The sequence below is a fragment of the Medicago truncatula genome, chromosome 1 (assembly GCF_003473485.1).
Source record: "Medicago truncatula cultivar Jemalong A17 chromosome 1, MtrunA17r5.0-ANR, whole genome shotgun sequence".
Lineage (NCBI taxonomy): Eukaryota > Viridiplantae > Streptophyta > Magnoliopsida > Fabales > Fabaceae > Medicago > Medicago truncatula.
The window spans coordinates 6,290,746-6,315,198 of record NC_053042.1 but is presented as its reverse complement, the minus strand read 5'-3'; the positions used below and the strand labels follow the sequence as shown (position 1 = coordinate 6,315,198).

General features: G+C 32.1%; 2 protein-coding genes across 2 annotated transcripts; both read right to left on the bottom strand.

The window, feature by feature from the left end:
* Positions 1 to 1,970: 1,970 nt before the first annotated feature.
* LOC11412580 (protein OSB1, mitochondrial) lies at positions 1,971 to 7,852 on the bottom strand. The gene is made up of 4 exons (XM_003589201.4): positions 7,311 to 7,852; positions 7,081 to 7,204; positions 6,425 to 6,500; positions 1,971 to 2,538 (listed from the first exon to the last, which is right to left on the bottom strand). The coding sequence occupies exons 1-4, from the start codon at positions 7,643 to 7,645 to the stop codon at positions 2,267 to 2,269; spliced, it is 807 nt and encodes a 268-aa protein (XP_003589249.1). The 5' UTR covers positions 7,646 to 7,852; the 3' UTR covers positions 1,971 to 2,266.
* A 2,641-nt stretch (positions 7,853 to 10,493) lies between these two features.
* On the bottom strand, positions 10,494 to 11,821 carry LOC11417205 (uncharacterized). The gene has a single exon (XM_003589200.4). The coding sequence runs from the start codon at positions 11,701 to 11,703 to the stop codon at positions 10,795 to 10,797; it is 909 nt and encodes a 302-aa protein (XP_003589248.1). The 5' UTR covers positions 11,704 to 11,821; the 3' UTR covers positions 10,494 to 10,794.
* Between the last annotated feature and the right edge of the window lie 12,632 nt (positions 11,822 to 24,453).

Here is a 24,453-nt window from a genome sequence, read left to right as displayed (position 1 = left end):
TGTCAATAACTACTTTTCTTTCTATATATATCTTTGGTTGTCACATAAATTATCTCACAAATGGTTGTTTAAATAACATGTCGCTGAAAAAATATATAATTTAGTTTTTGTGGAGTGCCATGAACTGACTACGACAATGGAAATGAAAAAGATATTTCTCAAGAGATAACAAGGACACAAAAGCAGCCTTTGAAATGAAATTTCCCCCGATAAATTCTCATATTCCTATTACGTTTTTTTCTTTCTTTCAAATCTTGTTAGGTTTTTATATTGGGTCTAATTTATCATTGTAAAATCAATTTCTAAGATAATGAGTGACATTTTATACAAATTCTATTTATTATTATAAAATTGATTCGTAATATGAGAAATATTATTATTTATAACTTCCTTAAAAAAAATTATTATTTATAAACTTTATTCCGCTCTATCTTTATTCTAAGTTAGACTTAATTTTATTTTTTAGTAATTAAAAAAAAAGAACTATCAAGTTGTTTTACACAATTTTTTCTTACTCACTTTACCATGATTTTTTTTTTGTTGACATTTCAATCACCTGAATAAGTCCAGAGAAAGTGGAGATATTTTCTTCCATTCCATCTCATTCTCCATTTTCACTGAATCCAAACAAGAGTTGAGAATGATACTTCACTAAGTTAGCTGGCAGAGGTGTCGGGTCAATAAGTAAAGTATGTATATGGTGCACCTTCATCTTGACCTTAGTATTGGTCTTTGTCTGCACTTGAAATATCATCATTACTTCAATCTTTGCCGGATTTTATGATTTTAGCTGAAAGAAGCCACAAAAACTGAATAGCATATGATTCCAATTAGTATTTTCTTTTAGCAAGACATGCATTATTATATGCAGGGATTAGAGTTTAAACACCGGATATCCTATTTATCCACTTTAAAAAATGTGAATTCTAGCCACTAAATTACTTGACAAAAAAAAAAAAAAACTATTTAAAGCATATTATATTGTTGGTCTTCAAAGAAAATTATCTTGAGTTAAGATGGCATTTTATTCTTCAAATTAATTTCTCATTATCATTCATCAGTTAAATTGATCATAAAATTGGTTTTTGATGCAATAATCAAAATATGGGATGAATGAGATAGTTTTATACCTATCTGATTCACTAGTTTTATTTTATCACGTTTGCAATAATCATAAAATTTGTTTTTGATGCAATATTCATCAGTTATTAGGTATAATACACATTTAGAATATTCCAAACGCACAAAACAAAACAAAATGAATATCCCAAACGCACCTAATTGTGGTTATTCATAGTATGTCTAACTTTTACATTCTTTGCTACCTATAATAAAAATGTATGTGTGATGTCTCTAAGGCAAAATTAATCTTAAATTCACTAGAAGATAATTAAATAAAAATAAATGTGAAATTAATGTTGAATACTATATCCAACAAAACTCGAAGTAGGAGAATATTTAGATTTCTAAAAGGAACCGATGAATCTATGAAACCAATCGTCATTTTCCATTGTTGGTGTTAGTCTCCATAGGACAACAACAACATCAATAATGTTTCTTATTGGGGTATATAACAACATTTTCTTTGTTTCATATATTGAGGTTTCTACAAAGAACATAAATCAATGAACACTTTGCATTTCTGGCTTTAGTCTCCATAGGACCACAACAGCATCAACCACCAATGTTTCATGGGGTATTGAAATTGAACACTAGTCTTGATTTCATATTTTGAGGTTTCTAGAAGGAAAGGATGAACCAATGAACCAAATCCGCATTTTGCATTGGTGACATTAGTCTCCATAGGACCACAACAGCATAAACGATCAAAGTTTCCTACAACGGGTGAGGGGAAATATAACAAAATTCTCTTGGTTTCGTGTTTTGTCCCGCAGAAGGACCATCTACCATGATGTTCCCTAGATCAAGTCCAACTATTTACAACGTGAAAAATGGTTATACTTTCAACATCCATTAAAAATTTCCAACCATAACTAAAGCAACAACGACTTGGACACTGAATTTGACATCATTATGACATTTACAATTTACATGGAGAATACAGGGTGTTGAAGTAAAAAAAGCTATATATTCTAACTATCAAGGTTTTCTTTCTTTCATTTTTGATATAAATAAACTAATTGTGAAGTAAGAAGAAACATAATGATTTCCATCTCACTATGTTTTGAATTTCGTTCCAAATGGTAGTTACAAACAAAGTTATTAAGGGTGAATTACCGCAGTCATCATCTTTAATTAATTTCAGCTATTCATCGTAAACCCAGGAGGTGACACGAGAACGACAACCTGCAAATCCACCTTCTGAAAATTTTGAGTCAAGTAGTTTGAGTTGTTTTGTAACCCATGGTGGATTATGTTTACTCAGCCAAAGAGCTTCCCCTGTATCCTTGTGTTTAAAATCAGGCTGCTTTGGATTTAACTTGTTCTTTCTTTGATCCCACCATTCATTTGGATTGGCAAAAAACACTTGCCAAAGGTGAAGCGGATTCCCATAATTTTGGTTACCAGCTTTGGCACCTGAATTAAGACGAGAGCAGTAAAGAACATACACAGGAAGAAAGCATGAAAAAAAATTCAAAATAAGTTAAAGATCAAATTTTAGTGTTTATTTTTTATTAAAATGACAAATTTCAGTTGTGTTATAGGGAGAGTTGAATACACGGTCTCCTTATCACTCCAACCCTTCTGTTCCTTGATCAAGTGTTTTATTCATAAGATATTATACGATTTCAATACAATAAGTTGAAAGCAACTAATTCATATATCAAATGTTGTTTCTTACAAGTGTGACTAAACTTTGTATATATTTATGCCATTAGATAAACATAAGTAAGCTTTAAATTTAAGTAAACACTTTCAAATTCAAATGCTCCCTAAATTTATGTTGTCAATTACTCTGAATTAATGGGCCATCGGAAAATAGTGGAACAACAGCATCCAAAACAAAGAACTAAACAAAGGTCGTCTAAAAAAAAAAGCATCATCAACTAAAACACCAATTCCAAGAGTAAACCTTCCTAAACTGGTTCAGTAGCTTTGTTATACTGGTGACAACCTATTCTTTGAAGGATGTATGTAATAAGAAATCTGTTGTCATTTTTGTGGCAGGACTTCAACAGGAGGAATAACAAGAGCATAGAGACATCAGTTGGGATAAAAGGAGACATAAGTGATTGGGAAAAAAAACAGCTGAAGTAAAGCTCAAAATCAAGGTTTATGATAAAAATAAAGTTGCTAATGTTTCCATTATGAGGAGGAGAATGATACTGTGCAAGAAATATCCAAATATTCAGGAAGTTAAAAAACCTGCAACTGTTGCTGTCAAGAGTAATGTTAAAGGCCCACTAATGTGTTGATATTTAAAATTGTAGAAGTATCTATAAGACGAAACTAACAATGGTTTGACTACAAAAATCTATAAAGATTCTTGTGTTAAAGATGCAAGGGATTTAACTAATCCTGTTTCTTTTCTTCTATAGGAATGACATTCTTTTTAGTGTTTTGAAGTCTAAAAGCTTGGGGAACCATCAATTTCTACCCACCTGTCCACCAAGTAAAGTCAAGTCTATTGAAGTTAGCATCTTAAAAAAAATCAGACTCAAAAAAGATCAGACAAGATCGAGAAGATTGCAAAATGAAATTTCCACCTGAAAGAAGAGATACTATTGGATACTTTTAGGTGGACGACAACATCATAACTGGTATTGATGAAGAGCATATTGATGACAAACAGAAATTGTTATCCAACAGCCCCAAGTGATGTAAATGTTGCTTGGTGACTAAATGGTTGAAGGAGAAATTGAGTGGAAAAAATGTTGTTCATGATGATACTTATGGAATTCAAAAAGTAGATGGTGAAAAACTAGCCATCAAGGATCAATCATGAAGTATGTGAATCTTGTACATGTTTCTTCATAGGAATCCAATGGCTGTTTAGTCGAAGAAGTTCACAGTTTGGATGATAATATTTGTGTTGCATCAGAAGCTTCAACAATTACATTGGTCTTCTCCTTAGTAAATTCGACACTATAGATGTATCAGGGCACATTATAGCAGCTTCTGATGTAACACAAATAATGTAATCCAATTTGTGAAATTCTTCAACTAAACAACCTTTGGAGAAACATCTACAAGATTCACATACTTCATGATTGATCCTTGATGGCTATTTATCTTATCTAGTTTTTCAGCTTCCTCTTCTACTTTTTTAATTCCACAAGTATATTCGTGAGCAACATTTTTTTCACTCAATATCTCAACTTCTCCCTCGGCCATAGTTACAAAATTCGTACGAAGCAACATTTACATCATTACTTGGTGCAATTCCCGATTGTCATCAACATGTACTTTATCGACACCAATTTGCATTTTTTTTTTGGCGAAGATGCTAACTTCACTTCATAGGCATTGCAAACGTAATCAGTCATGTGATGATTATTAACATCTCTATACTTGACTTCACGATTCTAGATTTGCTCCATTTATCTACCCTCCATTTATGAAAGATAAAGACACAACACAAGTGATAGATTAGTGGGACCATGTTAATAAGTGGACCCACCAATCATGGTCCCTACTAACTTAAACCACTTGTGTGTATCTCTCATAAATGGACATAAAATGGAGAGTAGATAAAGGGAGCAAACCTAGGTTTTGACTTCACTTGGTAAACAAGTGGGTAGGAATTGATCTGATTCTCCAATTGGATATTTTAAACCAGATGAATGTACCTATTCAAAGTCACATTGTCTTCACAGTAGTATCCTTCCAATCAACAGTGTTTGAACATTCCATTGGAACATAAATACCACAATTGGACCCCAATTCTATAATTTTGACATTTAATTTGTCTTCTACAACTAGCATGACACAGGGCTTTTCCTTTTCGATCTCCTTAAAAATGAAAGAGAGTAGTGTTTCCATTTCTTGGTTTTTTCAATTTTTGATTGTGGTATTGATGTTCAAAAGGAAGATTTATTATTGTTGTTGGGAAGGATACTAATGGGAAGACCAGTGTGATTGTTGAACATGTGCATCCATCTTGTTTAAAATAATCAGTTGGTATACCAAATAAATTTCGAGTCCATGAAGTGAAGTCAAATCTAATGATGTTAATATTCATCACATGGTTGATTCAGACACTGCTGCTAGAAATGCATACGCTTGTTTAATAATGGTAGAATCTTCGTAAAACATGCCAATTGATGGCAATCAGGAATTGTATCCAACACCAAGTTATGATGTAAATTTTGATTCAAAAGAATTTGGTAACTATATGGTAAAGGGAGAAGTTGAGAAATGGAGTGAAAAATCAGACTTTCATAGAGATACTTGTGAAATTAAAAAAATTGAGCGCGGTGCTGAAAATGTAGATAACATTGATATTGTATCAAAGCCTATTGATTAGGGCCATCCACCATTTATATCCACGCGCCAAGAGTGGCACATCTTTTGCATCTTTAAGATAAGAATCTTTTATAGATTTTTATCGTCTAGCCATTGATAATGTAGTATTCTGAGATAGTTTTGGATTTTTAAACATAAGCACATCTAGTGGACTTTTAACGTTTACTCTTGGCAACAAGTTGAAGGTCTTTCTTCTACCCGAATATTGGATATTTCTTGCACATCATTCTCCTCCTCCTCAATAATATCCATCTCACTCATAAAGGATCATTAGTAGCTGTTTATCAAAAGCTTCTTTGATTTTGAGCTTTATTTCAGCTGTTATTTTTCTACAAGCCTTTATGTCACCCTTTATCCCCAGAAAACCATAAGTGAAGCATGGATAATAGAGAGCTTTTGCCTTGAGTTCATAGTAACATTGCCGAAGAAAGCTTTGGGGTTAACAAGCAAAATGAAAGGAACAGAGTTTTTTGGGTTCGCAGAACAAAGAGAGGAATAGAGATCCATGTTTTTGCAGAAAAATGAGGAAGACAGAGCAAGAATGTGAGTATTGGTTGCGCTCGAAGAAAAAGTAGGATCCCTTAAAATAAATTGAAATGACCAATATAAACAAAGAGGTAATTAAGGTATTTCATCTGTAAACCATAATTGCAATCGCAAACACGCAAATCGGGTGCACACGCAAATTGGGTGCGATTTGGTCATGATTTGCAGCCGCTACCACTATACCTGTTGAATGCACATTGGCTGATCGTGTCGCAGTGGATGCCGCCATACCACTGTTTTTGAGATTATCCGCTATAGCGGCATGATTGACCAATTTTTCTTATCTAAACTCTAATTTAAACTAGGTCAGAGAACAATTTGTCTCAATATTACCAAACAAATAATTAAAACTTTTGAGCCCTTTTAATTTAAAAAAGAAGGATCGATAACAAAAGAAAAACAATCAACCTCAGGTCTCAAATTTCCATTGAACATTAACAACCAAACTAACCTTCAAATTTATGTTCTTTCTCGTGATCTTCATAGCCCAGACTTCGAGCAACAAAATTTAGTTCCTTCACCATGAGCTGTACACAAATTAAACATCAAATTTATACAAAAGACAAAATAAAGAAGCCAAAGCTTTACACGCACATGATGTATTGCATACCAAAATAACTAAACTTGGAATTTACACTTTAAGTGTAAGCAATGATCTACTAATAGTGTGTACATATTATATTTCATTTTGATAATGTAATTAGTTAGTGAATAAGAATTTCTGTCATGGAGATTGTAGACATCAAACAACTCGATTCACCTAATTCACGAAATGACAAATTAATCATCAAATTGAAGACTATCAATCAATATAGTCTCTCAGTCAATCAACTCTACGACTATAGACCGCAAAATAGAGATCAAAGACCAACGAAAACCATAAACAAAATTTTGCAAACAGGCTTCAACTGATCATGCATTGAACAATATAGTAACTCCACATAGAGAGATTAAATCGATTAACAACCTTCGATTTTAACTATTAATTTGTTCTTTCATAAAGAAATTTATCAAAATGTCACCGCTACAATTTTAAAAATAAAACAATAATGTTTCCAAATCCAACAATATTCCCAAAGTTAATAAGGGGGAGAAAAAGTAATGGACCTTATAACCCAAGTCACTGTTTCCATCGAAAGAATCCAAATAACCTGAAACACAAATCAAATCATTTGGTTTCAAGTGTTCATAAGCAATTTCAGCCACATTGTTCCACATCATAAGAAGCACCCTGTTAACAAAACGCAGAACAAAATGTCCGTTTTGAATACACAGACACCAAATCAAAACGAACAATAATTCATTTTCAAAAAAAGAAAAAAAAGAGAAGAACGAACCAAAAAGGTGATCTATCAGGTTTTTGAACACGAAGCGTAGTGTAAACTCCAAAATCACCGAATTTTGAGTTCACGTGTTTAACTTCACGCGCCACCGAACCGATAAAGCTAGCGGAGTTTTCAAGCCGTGGTTTCCAGCGAATCGTTGCGGGACGCTGGAATTTGAGAGCGTGGTTGTAAACGGAGCTGGTTCCCGGTACGACATCGTCGAAGTAGTGCGATGATGATTTTGTCGGGTGATTAGTTGTGGAGAATGAGAAACATTTGTGCAATATCGATGGAGTTTGAATCGGTTTTGCGAAGAGGGAGCGAAAAATGAAGGGATTTAGTTTCATGGAAGATTCCGGTGATCGGCGTTCATCGCCGGTGATGTGATGAATTTGGCGGCAAGTTTGTTTGGCTTTGATTCTGAAGTTTCACTGTCTGAAAAGTTTATAGGGTTTTGTGGTCTATACATTCTGTTTAGGGTTTAATTAAAGAAAATTGCTCTTCTCCTATCCAAAATTGTTCCCTCCCATACAAACTAATTGACCAAAAAATAATCTCATATGATATGACTTAGGTATTATACCCAAAGTGATTTAAATCAATCTGAATTACAACTTGAGTGAGTTAAGTCACTCTGGAATTGCAACTTTAGTGATTTAGAGCATGTTTGACCCTGCTTATTTTTCACTTCTTTTTACTTTCAAGGAGAAGTATGGTCAAACACAATTTTAATAAAGTTCTTAATAAAAGAAGTATCTTTTTTAGAAGGAAAGAAATCAAATAGAAATGACTTTTAAAATAAGATGTAAAATTGAACTTCTAGACAACTTTTCGGAGCTACTACAGGCCCGCACATCGATTCCCGCATAAACCATATTTTATTTTGTTTTGTTTTTTCTTGGCACAGTTCCCGCTAATTTTATTTTTCTTTTCAATTAAACCCGCCAAAAACATAACCTAATTCTATATATAAATACATTCTGCTCCAACTTTCTGCTCCATCCCTTCTTTGATGTCTGCCGCCGCTGTCACATCTAATGCAGGTATATCATTTTACCCCAATCATTTTCTGTAATACAACTTTCGTGAGTTAAGTCACTCACGTTGTAATTCAGAATGACTTAATTCACGCCGAGTATAAAATGTGTGTGACTTAAATTATATATGAGTATTTTCGTCAATTTATATGGGAGGGGAGCAATTTTAGATGGAAGAAGAGCAATTTCCTTAATTATTAAACGGTTTTTGGGTTTTATGATTGGGGTAAAGGTGTTTAACTGAAAAGCCCAATTAATATTTAATTCTAATCTTGCCGTTGAAAATACTATTACTACCCTTAATCAAAAAAGAAAAATACTATTGCTAATTGGAGAGCAATAATGTACTTTTTAGCCAATTAGAGAGTAACGTTAGGTACACCAACTAGCAATCATTCATCTATTAGAGTCAAAAGAACAATCATTCATCCATTACCGTCAGATTAATCATGTGACTTTGCATGGACTCTCAAATAAATCATGAGATTATAAATATTTCAAAAAAAATAAAATAATCGGACTTTATTAAATTGGCTACATAATATTTTATAATTAGGAAAATGCTATGTGAAGCGAATTATAACTCCGCTCGCGAGTGTTTTCCATCCAAGGCAAAAAAAAAATTACTTCTGTTTTTTCAATCCACTCCTCCGGTGAATTCCTCTTTCCCTTAATTTTTATTGGTCCATATTGATCTCGTGAAGCCTTCGCTATGTTTTTCTTGCTGTTAAATTTAACGGCTTAGGATCAATTTAGCCAATAAGATACTCTCAAGAGTGAAATTTAACAAGGTCATAAATCTTTTTAAAATACTCATAATTTTTTTTAATCTGTTTGAGAGTACTCTACAATTTAAGGATAAGTTTGGTGGTTTACTATAATCGGTTGAAATTAGGGGTGTTCAAAACTGAACCAATCTAAAAGTAAAATCGTAAACCGAACCAATCCAAACCGAAACCGCAAATGGTTTGGATGTATTTGGATCTTTTTTTTTACCCAACCGCATGGTTTGGTTCGGTTTGCGGTTTTGATTTTACCAACCGAACCAAACCAAACCGCAATATAAGAAAAACACTAATTAAATATATATCACTTAGACCAATACTCATAGAAATTCAATGGAAACTTTAATAAAATGACATATTTTTCCTCTTGTTAAGTTTCTTCTTTGCTTTTTCTATCAAAAATGTATTTATGTGCTAATTGAACTTTTAGAGAAAGATAAAAAATTTAGTCTTTTCTATTTCTTACAAAATATGATTACTTTTTGTGTACCTTGGTCTACGTAGTTCAGAACATTGTTTGATGAAAATAAAATTGTAATGTTGGATTAAATTTAAAACATTGCTGAAAATATATTGTGTTTTAGCTTTTTAATTTGATTTTTAACGTTGGAAACATAAAAAAATATTGTCTAAAAAAACCGCATCAACCTATCCAATCCAAACCGCATTGGTTTGATTCAAATTTTATTTTAAAAGTCAACCAAACCAAACCAAACCAAACCGCATACTTATTTTTCTTGCGGTTTGGATGACTTTTAGTCTCAAAATCAAATCAAACCGCACTGCGAACACCCCTACTTGAAATTATATGTATTTGCAAAGTTGAAACATCATTGTCTCTTTTATTAAGATTAAATGGTTCATATTTTAAGATATTTTTTTAGTTAAAAAAATATACATATTTTCTAGGCCATTAAATCTTGATCCAACGGCCATGATGTGCTTGCTATAACGTGAATTTCTGGCATTTCAATTAGGCAATCCAAATACATAGCCAACAAATTTTATCTACATCCAAATTTTATCTACATCTTCTATACCTCTCTTTCATTCCTAACATAAAATTCATTCTCTCTTCTACAACCATACATGACTCATCTTTATTACCCCTCTTTTTTTTGTGATCCTTTTGGTGACAATCATTCTTTTGATGGTTATCCATATTTGGCGAAGAATAATCAACAATTATGAAATTGTAAAACTCAAAAACATGTTTGTCAATAGTTGGTTGGATCAAAGTACCACCAGATTGGTTCTCTTAGTTAGCAAAGTCTCAATCTCCATTAAACATACACAGATATACCCACAAAAAACTTGGAAGAAATTAAACAAAATTTGTGTATATATGCTTCTATATCAGATATACATCAAAGAGCCTCAAAATATAGCACATAAACTAATTAGACTTTGTGCTAAAGAATTTTGATTAGCACATATATAAACTATAAAGAGTGTTGGGACATCATATACTCATAATCTCATATGTATAATTACAATTAATATACATTATATATGTATAATAGTATCATATTACAAATTCTGTTTACACAACTTGATTAAACCTTTGTTGATAGGTTCATATTACAAAATTTAACAAATGAATACAACTTTTTAACAACAACAAAAGTTGGAGAAAATTAAAGAACAACCGAATAAAAACTTGAGAAATTGCATCTATAGTCCAAATCCAGACAACCTTCCCAAAATCCCTTGTCTATAAGGCAAGAAAGTTCTCTTCTTCATATCTTGTGACTCAGCTTTCTTCATAGCATAATGCATTTCATGAGCTGAAACTTGAGCCTTTTTTCTTGACCCATGATGTGAAAATGAATCAGAAGATCTAAAGCTGCTTGAACCTTTAACTTCTTCACTAGTATTCTTCTTATACCCAACAAAATATTTCTTTAATGGATCCTTGCTTGAACCTCTTCCTTCTGAAGCACTTCTAAACAACAATAAATCACTCAATTTCCATCTCCTCGAACCCTTCGAAATCGAACCAGGACCTGTACTACTGTTTGATATCTTTGATTCCTCTTTGTTGCTACGAGGTTGTTGCTGTTTTTGAGAGTTTTGTTCTTCCAATTCTGATATGTAGTTTGATTTTCTATAAGGAGAATGTGATCTTGAACTTCTTCTACCAGAATTATTCAATGATGACTCTATTCTCTCTCTTTCTCTTCCTCTTCTTTCATCTTGAACTTTTTGTTGCTTCTTAGGTACAACAACCTTAGCTTCTTCATTAGTAAATGGTTTGATTTTGCCACCATGAAAGAGTTCTTCAGCTGAACGAGTCGACGATTTATTTGATTCATGGTTAACTGAGAAAGCAAAACCACCTTGGCTATCATCATCTTCATCAACAACGTTGCTGTTTTTGTTGTTTGATGATGTTTGATCAATTATGGACAAATAATCCATTTCACTATATAATTCAGAAAGCCTAGATGGACTTGAAGGGGCACTTAAGTAAAATTCACCAAAACGTTTTGGTGAAGATGGAGGACTTAGATATGGTGAACTCATTGTTCCACTATTAAAATTGAATGTATCCATATTAGAACTTTGTATCATCACTTCCATAATTCTTGATATCAATCTAGGGTTTTTTTTTTTTTTTTTTTGTATGTGTGAATTGGCTAAGAGAATGGTTGTTGAGTTTTTGGGTTCTTTAGTTTAGCAAAATGATTATGTGAAAAGTTATGTGTAATATGTTTATATATGCAAGTATAGGGAAGGTGAGAAGAAGGATCAAATTGGAAATTTAGATGTGAAAGGTTAAGGGGTTGATTTGTTGACCATTAAATTGGTCGTTATTATGGGGTAAGTTATTATTGATTAAGCCGCCTTATAATACCGTTCACCATTTTTTAATATGAAAATGAAAATTCTAACTTCATGAAGCATGTGTGTGGATATAAAACAAATTATTGTTGGTCCACATGGGTGAATTTTGTACTATGGTTTGGTAAGCAAGTGTGTAATTTTCTTTAATGAATAAGCAAGTATGTAATATGTAACTTGTAGTTGTTGCTAAACTCGATTTAATCTATCAACCAAAAAAAAAAATCTAGATTAAATCTGCTAAGGGTATACAGCTTGCAAGGTTGAAGTTGACTGGTGCATTTTATTTATGTGCACGTTTTATAGTGGGTATAGTTTGTAAATGATTATATTTTATTATACACCAAGACATTCATGTTCTCTTTTTAATATTTATATGTTTTCTATATATTATTGGACGAAATTTTAAGTTGACTATTTCTTCATGTTTAGGAAATTAATGATTGAGAAGGTGGAAAACTGAGCAGTTGAGAGAACCATTTCTCTTTTCATTTCATGGTATTTATAAACTGAATGAATTGAATTTACATAATAATGTACAGTTTATCGTTTATATAGATACTCTCATAGATCACTTAGAAAAAGATTATAGAAAACCCAATTTATAACTATAACAACAGATTTGTGACCTACTTGCTAACAAGTCTAACCGATTCATATAACTAATCAAACTAATCAGTAACAAATCTTCTAATCGAAGAGCGTGTTACTTTATACTTTGTTTGAGAGTTTAAAGAAGAGGAGAAGAAAATGCTTTAAGAGGGTAAAAAATATAGAAGAAAATGAAAATCTTTCATATTTCATCAAAGAGTATTTTTTTTAGTAAATGATTAATTAATTAATGGTTATCATTAATATATTCTTAACTTTAAGAATATTATAACAATATATGTTAAATTTGGATTTATTTTATATAAATGCTCCAAAACCTCCCACTCAATACAGTTTTTGAGTTCCCTAAGAAGTGATGTCTCCCATGACATTATAAGTATTTAAGAGTAGAAAGATTAAGTGCAAATATACATTGTCCAAGTTATAATATTGATGTAAGATTTTTCCACATCATATTTCTATTTACACGTAAGTATATTAGTATCGTTTCCACATGGACTAGCGTATACCATAAGTCATTCAACGACATTTATCATCTTAAGTTTGTTTGTGTAAAATTATTCTAACTAATCTATGTTAAAATAAATAGAGACGAGATAAGGCTATTTCGCTTGGGGTTAGAGTTCTTCAACCAAGCGTAACAATTGTATTCTCGTGGCCACATAACATATTCTACCTTTTTAATCGATATTATCACAATCACTCAACAACATTATTTATGTCTAAATAACATTGTGATATCAATTGTATCTTTTAATCGATGATTTCTCAATCTATTAAATGACCCAATAACATTAAGTTCTTGATTTTAAAGTGATTACCAAAATCTAAACTCTATGTCTAGAATAAAAACTTTAATAGATTATTATTTTAACCCTAGATTCAAAAGTACCTTTCAATAACATTTCGAATCTAAAATAAACATTAAACACAAGAATGATAACAATATTGAATAAAAGAGCTGGAACCATATATTAAATGATCAAGAGTTTACATTGTTTGAATACCTCAAAACCCACAAGGGTAGATGTAGCTATATGTTTTCATAGTAGCTTTGCAAAAGATGGAAGAAGGATGAAGATTCCATGACAATATTCATGATATCTCTACAAATCTTTAGAAGAATCTACTCCTAACACCCTTGCTTTGTGTTTCTCTCACTAGAAATGTCCTAATCTCTCTCTCTAAAAACCAGAAAATGAATAAAACAGTGAAAAGATGGAAGAGAAATGAGAGAAAAAGCTATTTATATGGATGAGTCTGGGCAAACTCGCTCTAAGCCAAATGAGCTCTCTTAAAGCGAGTTGCCTGAAATCCACGTTGCTCCAATGGTTTGCTGCGAAGTGTACCTTATCTTGTTGAACTCGCTCTAAGGAACATTTGCTCGCTCAAAGCGAATTTGGTCTTTTAAATATTGGAAGTCTCTGCCGTTTTCTCGCTCTAGGCGAGTTTGGTCGCTCTAAGCGAGTTTCTCTTGCTGAGGGATCACTTTTGGCAAGCTAATATTGTGCAAGTCCTGGGAGTCTCTGCCGTTTTCTCGCTTTCAGCGAGTTTGCTCGCTCCAAGCAAGATGATATTTTCTTGAACTCGCTTTAAGTGAGTTGTCTCGCTCTAGGCGAGTTAGCCTTTGGATTTCTTTGCATTTTTTTATGATTTCTTTGGTCCTGCTTGTATTTTCCTGCATAAATGGGTAGAGTAAGGAAACTAAAGCATAAATGACACAATTGCATCAAATTGTAGTTTTTCCCTTAAGTAATTTGCAAAACAAATCACTAAAGTGCCTAAATTAACACAAGAAATATATCACTTTTGAACACTTATCAAGTATACAAAAAATATTGATTCCACAGGGACCGGGAGCTATAGCTTTATATAGCTTTCCAGTAGAAAACTTGTTCGCAAGAAAATAAAATAAGTTATTTGTCGCAATAATAAAAATAAAGATAAAGGTTTAGGAAACAAAGTTAAAAAGACTTAGAAGTTTTCAAAGGTAAAAGTGTGGTTTAAACAAAGAGTCGGTTATTATAGAGCTTTTCTACATAGTTTTGACTTTCTATGGCTTCCTGGCAACCAGGTGCCCTTTGGGGTCTTTCGACTTAACCATCATGTTAAGCATGTGAAGACGTCCTCTCAGGATACAATCAATATACTTAACACACAACGTTACTAGGTTATGTCATCAACAACTCCACAATAGTAGTAGCTACTGAGACTTTGCATATGACAAGAGTCCTAGTTAGATCTTAGTGCTTTCAGACTCTTCCAAGATCTAGTTTTTGTTCAATACAGTCTATCTTATTCCTGTCACCTCTCGATACTTAGAGACGTAACTCATATCAAACAAACATTTTCCATTATCATATCCTTCCGGTCTCAAAGAACTATAACATAAAAAGTAAAAGAGATTAAGTTTCACTTTTGAAGATTTTGAGTTAAAACAATTTGTTTGAAAAAGGCGTAAATTTATAACTTTATAAATCTTAAGCAAATACTATCATAATCTCATCATATCTAAATCACAAGGGATTTAGCTCATGGTGAGTTTAACCACGAAGATGAAGATGAAAAGAAACACAAATGAAAACTTCAAAAGTTAAATTGAAGGCTTAATTGATATTTTCATCCCTTAACTAATTAATTAGTATCGCTTTGGTCCCTTAATTAAAATTTGTTCCGTTTTGGTATTTTAATTTAATTTTCGTTACACAATTTGGTCCCTTCCGTTAATATATTAACCTCAAATGTCTTAAGTGGACCAAGATTTAGGTGGTCCACCGTAAACCATATTAAAAAATTTAATTTTAACCATTTGATCTTTTTTCTTAAAAGAGGGTCGTTGGATCATGAAAGCCTTTTTTATCTTATAGGAAATCATCACCAACTAATTTTTTACTCATTTCTTCATCTTCTTCCTTTCTCATCTTCATCATTTTCTTCATCATCTTCATCACACCTTCATCACCTAAACCCATAAATTAAAAAATCAAAAATTAAAAAATCAGAAATTTTAAATTCAACAAAAATGGTTCATCTTCCTCCCTCCCTCATATTCTTCATCATCTTTACTGGACAAATTAAAAACACATTAAATCAAAAATTTTAAACTCAAATTATGTTTTTAAAAACTCAATCTTCATGTCTTCTTCTCTCAAAAAACCATTATTTCGATGCCCATTTATGAATTTCCATCTTGGATCTTTGCTTCTTCCTTCGTCATGTTTTTGCAGCAAATCCCTAAATCATTCAACACCTAATATTCAAGCAAAAGTGCAGCAAATCTCTCCTAACTCTTTTTCTCTGATTGTCCTTAACCAAAAAATCATATCATTCCAATTCTTTTATCCCAACTCTTCTTCCTCTTCCATTCATCAATTCCATATTCAATGAAGAAAAAAGATGATGGATGTTAAGAAGAAATACAGAGATCCACTCCTAATTTTAATTCCAAATTGCTTGCTACAGTAAATTGAAAATCTCCTTCTAAACTGTCAGCTATGACGAGGATCTCGGAAATGTGTTGTGTTGATTCATGGATTCAATTGTTGTTGTTGTTGATTCATGGATTCAATCAATTTCATTTGGGTTTGAGGATTTTCTTATGGATTTAATCAATTGTTGTTTGTTGCTGGATTTTATTGAGGGAAACAATTCTCAATGTTCCTACTGTGAAGGTTTGGATTTATGAAGATTTATGCAGAATTTTAACTCAATGTTATGTGTTGTTGTTAGAAGATTTATGGGTATGATGATATTAGGTGTTGTTCTTAAATGTAGTGATGAGAGGGTGAAGATGATGATGATGATGTAGTGATTTAAGAAGAAAACAGTAGGTTGTATTTTTACTAGTTTTATGATGAAGGTTTTTGTTTGGTTACATGAGAAAAGTTGTATGATGAAGGTATTAATGATGATGAAGATGTGGAAAAAAATATAAAATTTCCAGATCCAATGAAATAATGACACGTGTATAGCAGTTAATATTATTTATTAAACCCTAACGTTTTTGAATTAAATTTAACGGAAAGGACCAAAACGGAATAAATTTTAATTAAGGGACCAAAGCGATACTAAATAAATAGTTAAGGAACGAAAATAGAAATTAAGCCTAAATTGAAAGATAAAATGTAGTTAATAACATATTACAATCCAAGAAGGAAATATGTGAGCTTTAAGCATCACCTAAGTAACCTTAACTCTTTTTTTTTAAGGAACTAGCACACATGCTCATATATGTAGAAGATGAGATGGAGTGAGAACTCTAGTGCTGTTAACTATAGTTGGAACTTGGTCGCTCAATTCACAATGTAAAATTCAGGACTCCTAGCACTACCATGTGGTTGTCCCTTTATAGTACAAGGTCAACCACTTCAAGTTGTACCCTTTTGTCATTTTTCCTATGAGTTGTCTTATCCTATCATTGCCAGACATATTCTTTATTCCTCGTACTACTAATAATTGGTGTTAGCCCATAGAACTTACTCATTAATCAATGATAAGAAGGGGTCAATGAGTTCGTACAATAGTGCAACCCGACTGATGATCTGGTATGCTACATCTTCCTATGTCTTTGGTGATGCATATTCAATTCCACGCTATATCTCCTGATCTTCAATGCCATTCTTCACCCTTTTCCATCAAATAACACTAAAAACTAATTAAACCCATAAATGCCTGAATAGTTACTGATTAGACGCTTTAGGTCATGCATTCATTTAATTTCTCATTCATAGATAAGTTTGCAATGTGTTAGTAATGTTGGCTCATGAATGACAATATGAGACCATTTGGCCTCAGGGGTTTTCAAATTTAGATATCATGATTCCTTATGAACTTCAACATCATTTCTAGATGTTTAACATCATTATCTCTTTCAAACAAAATGACATGATCCACATTAAAACAATTATTTTCCATCTTTATCCTTTTTCAAATTCAACATACTAGCATTAAAACCTAAGTGACCGGGTTAAGTTTCAAAGGTTAGAGTTAAGACAAGTAATTTAAAAAAAAGCAAACATATTACAACATACTAACATCCAAACATCAACTTATAATTTCATTAACCCTTAAACACGAAATGGGTTAGCTCATGGTAAGCTTAAGAAATAAAATGGAATGATATTCATCGTCAAAAGAGTCATTTTAAAGATAAAACGACACAACGAATCTCTTTGCATCCTCACTAAGCATCAACTCTCCTAGGCTTCAATCTTCAAGGATAGACTCCAAAAGCTCCAAGATATGATGAATGACGTTAGAAAGTAATCGGAAATGGTGAGAGGTTGTAGTGACGGTCATGGTTTGTTTGTGACACTAAATTTAGGGTAAAACAACTCTCTTTTACAAAGACATAATAGTAGAATTGTTCTTGCCTTGCTTTTTGGGGATTGTTGTCTTTTCACATGCCCTTGTCTTTTCTTCACTAAGTGATAAGTGCTAGAAAGTTGTAATTTAAGTGATATATTTTAGGCACTTTTGTTACTTGTTTTGCAAGTTATTAAGGGAAAAGCCGAGAAATAAGTGATTATTGCCCTTTTACGCTTTATCTATCTTACTTCACCCATTTGTGCAGGATTCGAACTCAAGACATCAAGCAAAGAGAAGAAAATCGAGAAAAGTACAAAAAGGCAGAAAAAGGAGATCACTCGCCTCCAACTCGCCATGGCAAGCAGAAAAGGCGAGCAATTCCAGAATGCAACAAAGATCACACGCCACCAACTCGCAATGGCGAGTAGAAGGCGAGCTTACTCGCCGTGGCGAATGGAAGGACTCGCGAGGCGAGTAAGGGCGGTTTAGCCTCTAAATGCTGACGTGGCACAAACCCAATGGGGAAGAAACTTCAACTCGCCTTGGCGAATGAAGCAGCTCGCGAGGCGAGTGAAGGCAGACTCAGAATTCTATAAATAGCCCACTCAACCATTTCAGAAAAAGATAGTTTTCTTATATAGTTTTTAGATAGTTTTTCACTTGTAATATTTCTAGAGAGAGAGATAGGGCTTGTGCTTTATAGAGTGAGAGTGATAGAGAGTGGATTCTTCATCCTTTGTTGAGACATCACAAGTTGTAATGAATCTTGCTTCTTCAATTCATTCTTGCAAGGCTTCCATGACAATGAGTAGCTAAATCTCCTTTGTTGGGACTAGAGGTACTTGATCATAGCTTAAACATGTAATCCTTTGATCTATAAATATATGGTTCTAGCATTTGATTTGATATTGATGTTATTCTTGCACTTTAATCTTTATCTTTGATTTAATTGTGATTGAGAAATACTTTTGAATCTAGGTTTAGAATAACCATCTATCAAAACATAGTTTCTAGACATGGAATCGATGTTTTGATAATCACCTTGAGTATCCAAACCTAAAGCTTTCTTATCATTTAATAGATTGAGAAATCATCGATTGAACGATAAGATCGACTCTTGAATCGTTCAATAGTTTGAGACATCGACCATTGAATGATACAATTGATTTCACAATATTGTTTGGACACGAATGGTGTTGTCGAGGGATACGTGATAATATCAAAGAAAAGCTAGAATCCATGTATGATCATTAGGTTACGTGCGACGCTCGATCAAGGAACTCTAATCCTAACAAGTTTTACGCCCTATTAATCTCAATTTTATCATTTGCAATCTAGTTACTAAAACAAACAATCAACTATCGTTTAACTTGAAATGATATTTGGTGTCGAACGGTCCGCGATATCGCACTAGTCCCTGAGGAGACGATATAAATACTTACAATTGTTTGATGCAAAAATACTACATCACTAAGCCAAGCAACTAAATTTTGAATAATTGAAGCACAATAGATCATTTTGAATTATTGTCTTATGCAGAGTTCGAGTTCTAAAAAAGATAGTAAATAATCATTTGGTCTTTAAAAATATAATTTGGTGTCCTTAATGGGAAAACACATGTCCCACATCAGATAGATAAGACTCCTGATAAGAGTTTATATAGAGGAGGCAATCCTCACCTTATGAACCGGTTTTTAAGGATGAGTTATGCCTCCAATTTCATTATGGTATCAGAGCCTGTCGAATTCAAGGGCCACCTACCGATTCACGCACAAAGCCCAAAGAGTGCTGCTAGGCGTGACAGCCGAATCACGCACCAAAGCCCAAAGAGTGTTAGGCGTGACAAGGGTGTATTGGGAAAACCCATGTCCCAAATCGGATAGATAAGACTCTTGGTAAGAGTTTATATGCTTGTATAGAGGAAAGGGCCACCTACCGATTCACGCACCAAGCCCAAAGAGTGTGGGCGTGACGGGGTGTATTGGGAAAACTCATGTCCCACATCGGATAGTCTTGATAAGAGTTTATATAGAGGAGACAATCCTCACCTTATGAACCGGTTTTTAAGGATGAGTTAGGCCTCCAATTTCATTAGTCCTCTCTAAACAAAAAAAACACAATGTGTTGTTACTATAATATATGAATTTATCAAAATTACAAAAACATTCTCAAATGTCTCTTAGTTGTTTTATGAACCAGTTTGCTCAAATACATGTGATTAGGAGATAAAAAAACCTAAAATATTTTTTAGAAATTTTATTTAAAGTAGCAAGTGATTTATGTTTATTTATAATTGTAATTAGCTCTCAAAATAAATAAATAAATTAGTCACTCGAAAACATTATCCTTTTTCTCTTCTCTCCCTTCTTTTTAAAATTCCAAACAAAAGTGTGTGTCTGTTTGTAATTCGCTGATAGACTTGTGCTTAAAATGATTTTGATTATTCGATATGTAATATACGTATAGGTAGGTATCAGTCATCACTATATTGCTTTCAAAGCAAATTTGTCTCATTTACATATTACTTTAATTTTAGTCAATTTAGAGCTGCTAATTAACAAATATAGAAATTATGGATTATTATTTTGTGGAGACAAGTTGAGATTATTATTTTGACAATGACAATGTGAGGTTAGAATCTAGAAGGGCTTGCAAATTCAACAAAATAATTAATCTAGAAGGAATTTGGATGATCATTGACGAGGATGATTGTGAAACTCTAAAAAATTATGTATAGATATGCACGTTTTTTCTTGTTTTTATTTTGTTTTATAATACATATGGATGGGTGTTTCTAATGAATAATTATTTTTTTGGATAGATTTATGATGAATAAGTTTTTGAATTGTTTGCTACTATAAACAAAGTACGCTAAAAATATTAAATGTAGCATAAGACACTAATCTTGATATACAAGCTACTACTATTATTGAATTATTATTGTGATTGCAATATATATTATATAGATATCAACAAAAACAAAAAGTTACACGTGTTTCTGTTGAGAAGGTCCATTTATTAATCACAAGTACAATTATTTTTATTTGTCAAGTTATTTTTTTTTTTGAGGGGTTTTATTTATCCAGTTATTGTTGTATTGTGTTGACTATGTATATTTATTTTTTTGCTACGAAGATTTCAAACCAACGTGTGTTATATATATTTAGAAGACTTGTCCATAAGAAGGCTTCTAGAATTGGTTCGTTATTTGTAGTGAGCGCAAAGTAAAACACTTGCTTAAGAAACCAAAGAAAAAGGACAATCTATGAATGAAAAAAAAAAATGACCACGTACCATGCAGAGTTTATTAACTTATCAAGTAAGCAACTAAAAATTACTTCATCTAAAAATAAAAATAAAAATTAAAAATTACTTCATTCATTCCCTCAGATCCGAATCCTCTCAACAATGAAATCCAACCATCCGATTCATCCAAGGGCTTAAAACTTAGAAGTCCACGCTGCTAAAATAAAGTCTAGTAATAATATTGGTCGTCGAAAATATTTACTGATAGATTATTTACAATGAAAAAATAGATTATATTATTATTTCTTTTTTTTTTAAGAAGCCAAAATGCAAAATATAATCAAACCAGTTAAGTGCAAGATGTGCTTAAGAGAAAACAATACTAGAAGTTGTATTAACAAACACGACAAAGACATAAACCACAATTACAAATTGGTGTAGCATATAGAAAGAGATGACATTGACCACCAATAATAAAAATCAAAAGAGAAATCTGATTTATGCGTCTTTAGCCACAACCAAGAATGAAGCTTAAGACTATCAAGAAGTTGACCATGAGGAGACAAGTTGTTGATGAAAATGCTCAAATTCTGCTCTTTCCATATGACCTAAAAACAGGTCTTCCTGAAAGCATGGGCTCAAAAAAGTTGTTGCACGAGACATCCAATGTATGATTGAACAACGTTAGTTATACCCAACCAGCAATGAACGTGATGTCAAACGCTAACAAAGAAGTTGCATTTCAAAAATAGATGATTGATAGTTTTCTTTTTCCCGCACCCGCTCGAGCACAAAACCGAATCAGATGAAAAATATTACTTTTCTTTTAGTTTTATTTAATTTTTTGCAAAATTTTTCTGAAAACATTATATTATTTATTTTGTTGTAGCTAGATCAGGACCCTTGTTTTATGAAAATGTTAGGAAAGATGGAAAATATAACACTAGCAGATTTGATAATTGATATTCAAATTGACTCAACTTAATGGATTATGATTAATAACAGTTGCACAAGGCTTGAAACAAGGAATGCTAGGAACCAACATTTTGGCTTTGCTTCACTTCCATCAAGGGCACTCTTCCGGTAAGGATTTCTTTATGTTGAGTTTTCTACTTTTTGTCAATACACGTTAATTAAAGATTTTTTATTGAATTTGATTTTTATATTTTTTTACTAAAGAATAGAAGACAAATGGACAACTACTTTTTTTTTTTTCCTTTTCCTTTCTTATAACCTATAGTCTTGATGGATATGATGTAAGTTCTAATGTATGTGCGCGCTTTTTTGTCTTATAATCCTTTTTTTTTCTTCTAATTTTATTTATGATTATACAATGAAGCTACTGTTTATCCTGTCCATATAAGATTACTAATGTAGTATGTATGATTGCTCAATAGAATTTCGAGACACCATAACGTAGCTTAGTGTATCAAGTGAAAGGGACAAGGAATCCTCAGAATTTAAGTCCATGGGTGATTTGGGGACGCTATTTCCACCTATTTTTTTGTTTGTTGATAAATCTAAAGTTTTTATATCAAATTTAACCCGTTAATGAATATAAATGGCGGGTTATCCAGATCAATTGACTCTAATATCATCTTAAATTTTTATATTTAATCTAATTCATCCGTATAAAGCCGATTTATAAAATGAAGGGTGTCACCTTTATATACTCTTTTCAATCTCTATTTTTATTCACGCACGACTTGATTTTTCCAATAAAAAAAAACTAGCAGAGCCAAAGTATAAAAACATTTTTTTTTTAAATGACTAGCAAGACTTACTATGTGTGTGGTTGCCCTTAGATTATTTAGAATAAAAAATGAAAAGAAGAAAATATCAAACTATGTGCAGAAAGATGGTCACCATTACCTGCTGTAGTATAAGACAAAGACGATGGGTGTCAAGCATAACAATCCAACAAGATGAAGTTACATTTCAACGAAGATTGAACGGAATATCACTGTCTAGTGTCTACTAGTTCTTGTTGAATCCTTCAGCTAAAAGACAATTAGAGCCATAGTTGAAAGTATAATTAATTTATTAATCTTGAGTAGAGCCACGTATTAATATGGTATGTTTGATATCTATACTATAAAAATTATACTGAATAATTTAGGGTTTGAAAAACAACAGAAATTATTTTTTATTTGTTTATTGTGACAAAAAATGTTTTTTTAGACTATAAAAAATGGTTTTATAAAAAACTACTAAATTTTATTTTCATTTAAAATACATTTTATATTTTTTCTTCATATTTCAATTTTATAAAATATGTGAAAAACGGACGAAAGAACTTTAAACTATTCTATTTTATTTTTAAAAAGTGATCTAATAAATAATTGTTTAAAACAAACTCTTAATTGTTGCCGTATGTAACTGAGCATTTCTAATTTGGTCTATGTTAGCGTTGTAGTTAGGCAAATTCTATGGTACACCTGAAAATTGAAGTGTATTGCTACACCAAATCTTTAAATTAATATGTAAATATGTTGTTTTTTGAAGATGGGAGAGGGGCGATGAAAAGAAGAGGGAAGAGGGGCGATGTTATTATTGAGGGAGAGGGGTGATGCTGTTATTGAAGGAGAGGGGCGGTGATTGACAAATGTTGGCGACGATGAGAGGAGGAGGGAGAAAAGGAGTCTTTTGATGAGGGAAAGACGTGAAGGGAAAGAGGGAAACATACTTTGTTTTTTTTAATCTTTTTTATTAAACAAATAAATCTCAACCCTTGTATAATGTTTTGTCACGTGTCTTTCATCCATAACCTAAATGTATTAAATGGATCGGAGCTTGAGAAAAATGGAGCATACTTGAATTAACGTTGGAGATAACGTAGTAGCTCGACTATCTCAAATGATTTTAATGTGTGGCATGAGTTCGAGTTTGGTGTTGTGTGACCATTGCAACGTATGTGAAATTTTACGAATGTTGTCCTTATATAACAGTTTACATCAACCAATATTGCTAAAACAAAATATAAAATTTATATGTTTATGAGTCAAAATTTTGTAAATTATCATTGATCAATGCATTTGATGTGAGTTTGTAATTCATAACAAGATTTCCAAAGTATCTCGTTTGTAATTCATGACAAGATTTCTAAGGTAGCACCTTATGCAAATCACTCCTTTGCTTAAGGGAGTAACTATCTTCGTTCACACGTAACCTCAATAGGTTGTTATTTAACTAAACATGTTTTACCAAACTAGTACAGTAATACTAGTTATTAACATTTTTTTTAGGAGAGTTATTAACAATAATTGTATTTTAAATTAATAAACTTCTTTGTAACAAAAATTACATTATTGAATTCCAAAAATC

What these genes read in the sequence shown, in the direction of transcription:
- LOC11412580 (XM_003589201.4), bottom strand. Translation starts at nt 7,645, where the DNA reads ATGAAACTAAATCCCTTCATTTTTCGCTCCCTCTTCGCAAAACCGATT. An exon ending in ACAGTGACTTGGGTTATAAG is followed by an intron (nt 6,501 to 7,080) that starts GTCCATTACTTT and finishes ATTTGTGTACAG; the next exon opens with CTCATGGTGAAGGAACTAAA. An exon ending in GAAAGAACATAAATTTGAAG is followed by an intron (nt 2,539 to 6,424) that starts GTTAGTTTGGTT and finishes GTCTTAATTCAG; the next exon opens with GTGCCAAAGCTGGTAACCAA.
- LOC11417205 (XM_003589200.4), bottom strand. Translation starts at nt 11,703, where the DNA reads ATGGAAGTGATGATACAAAGTTCTAATATGGATACATTCAATTTTAAT.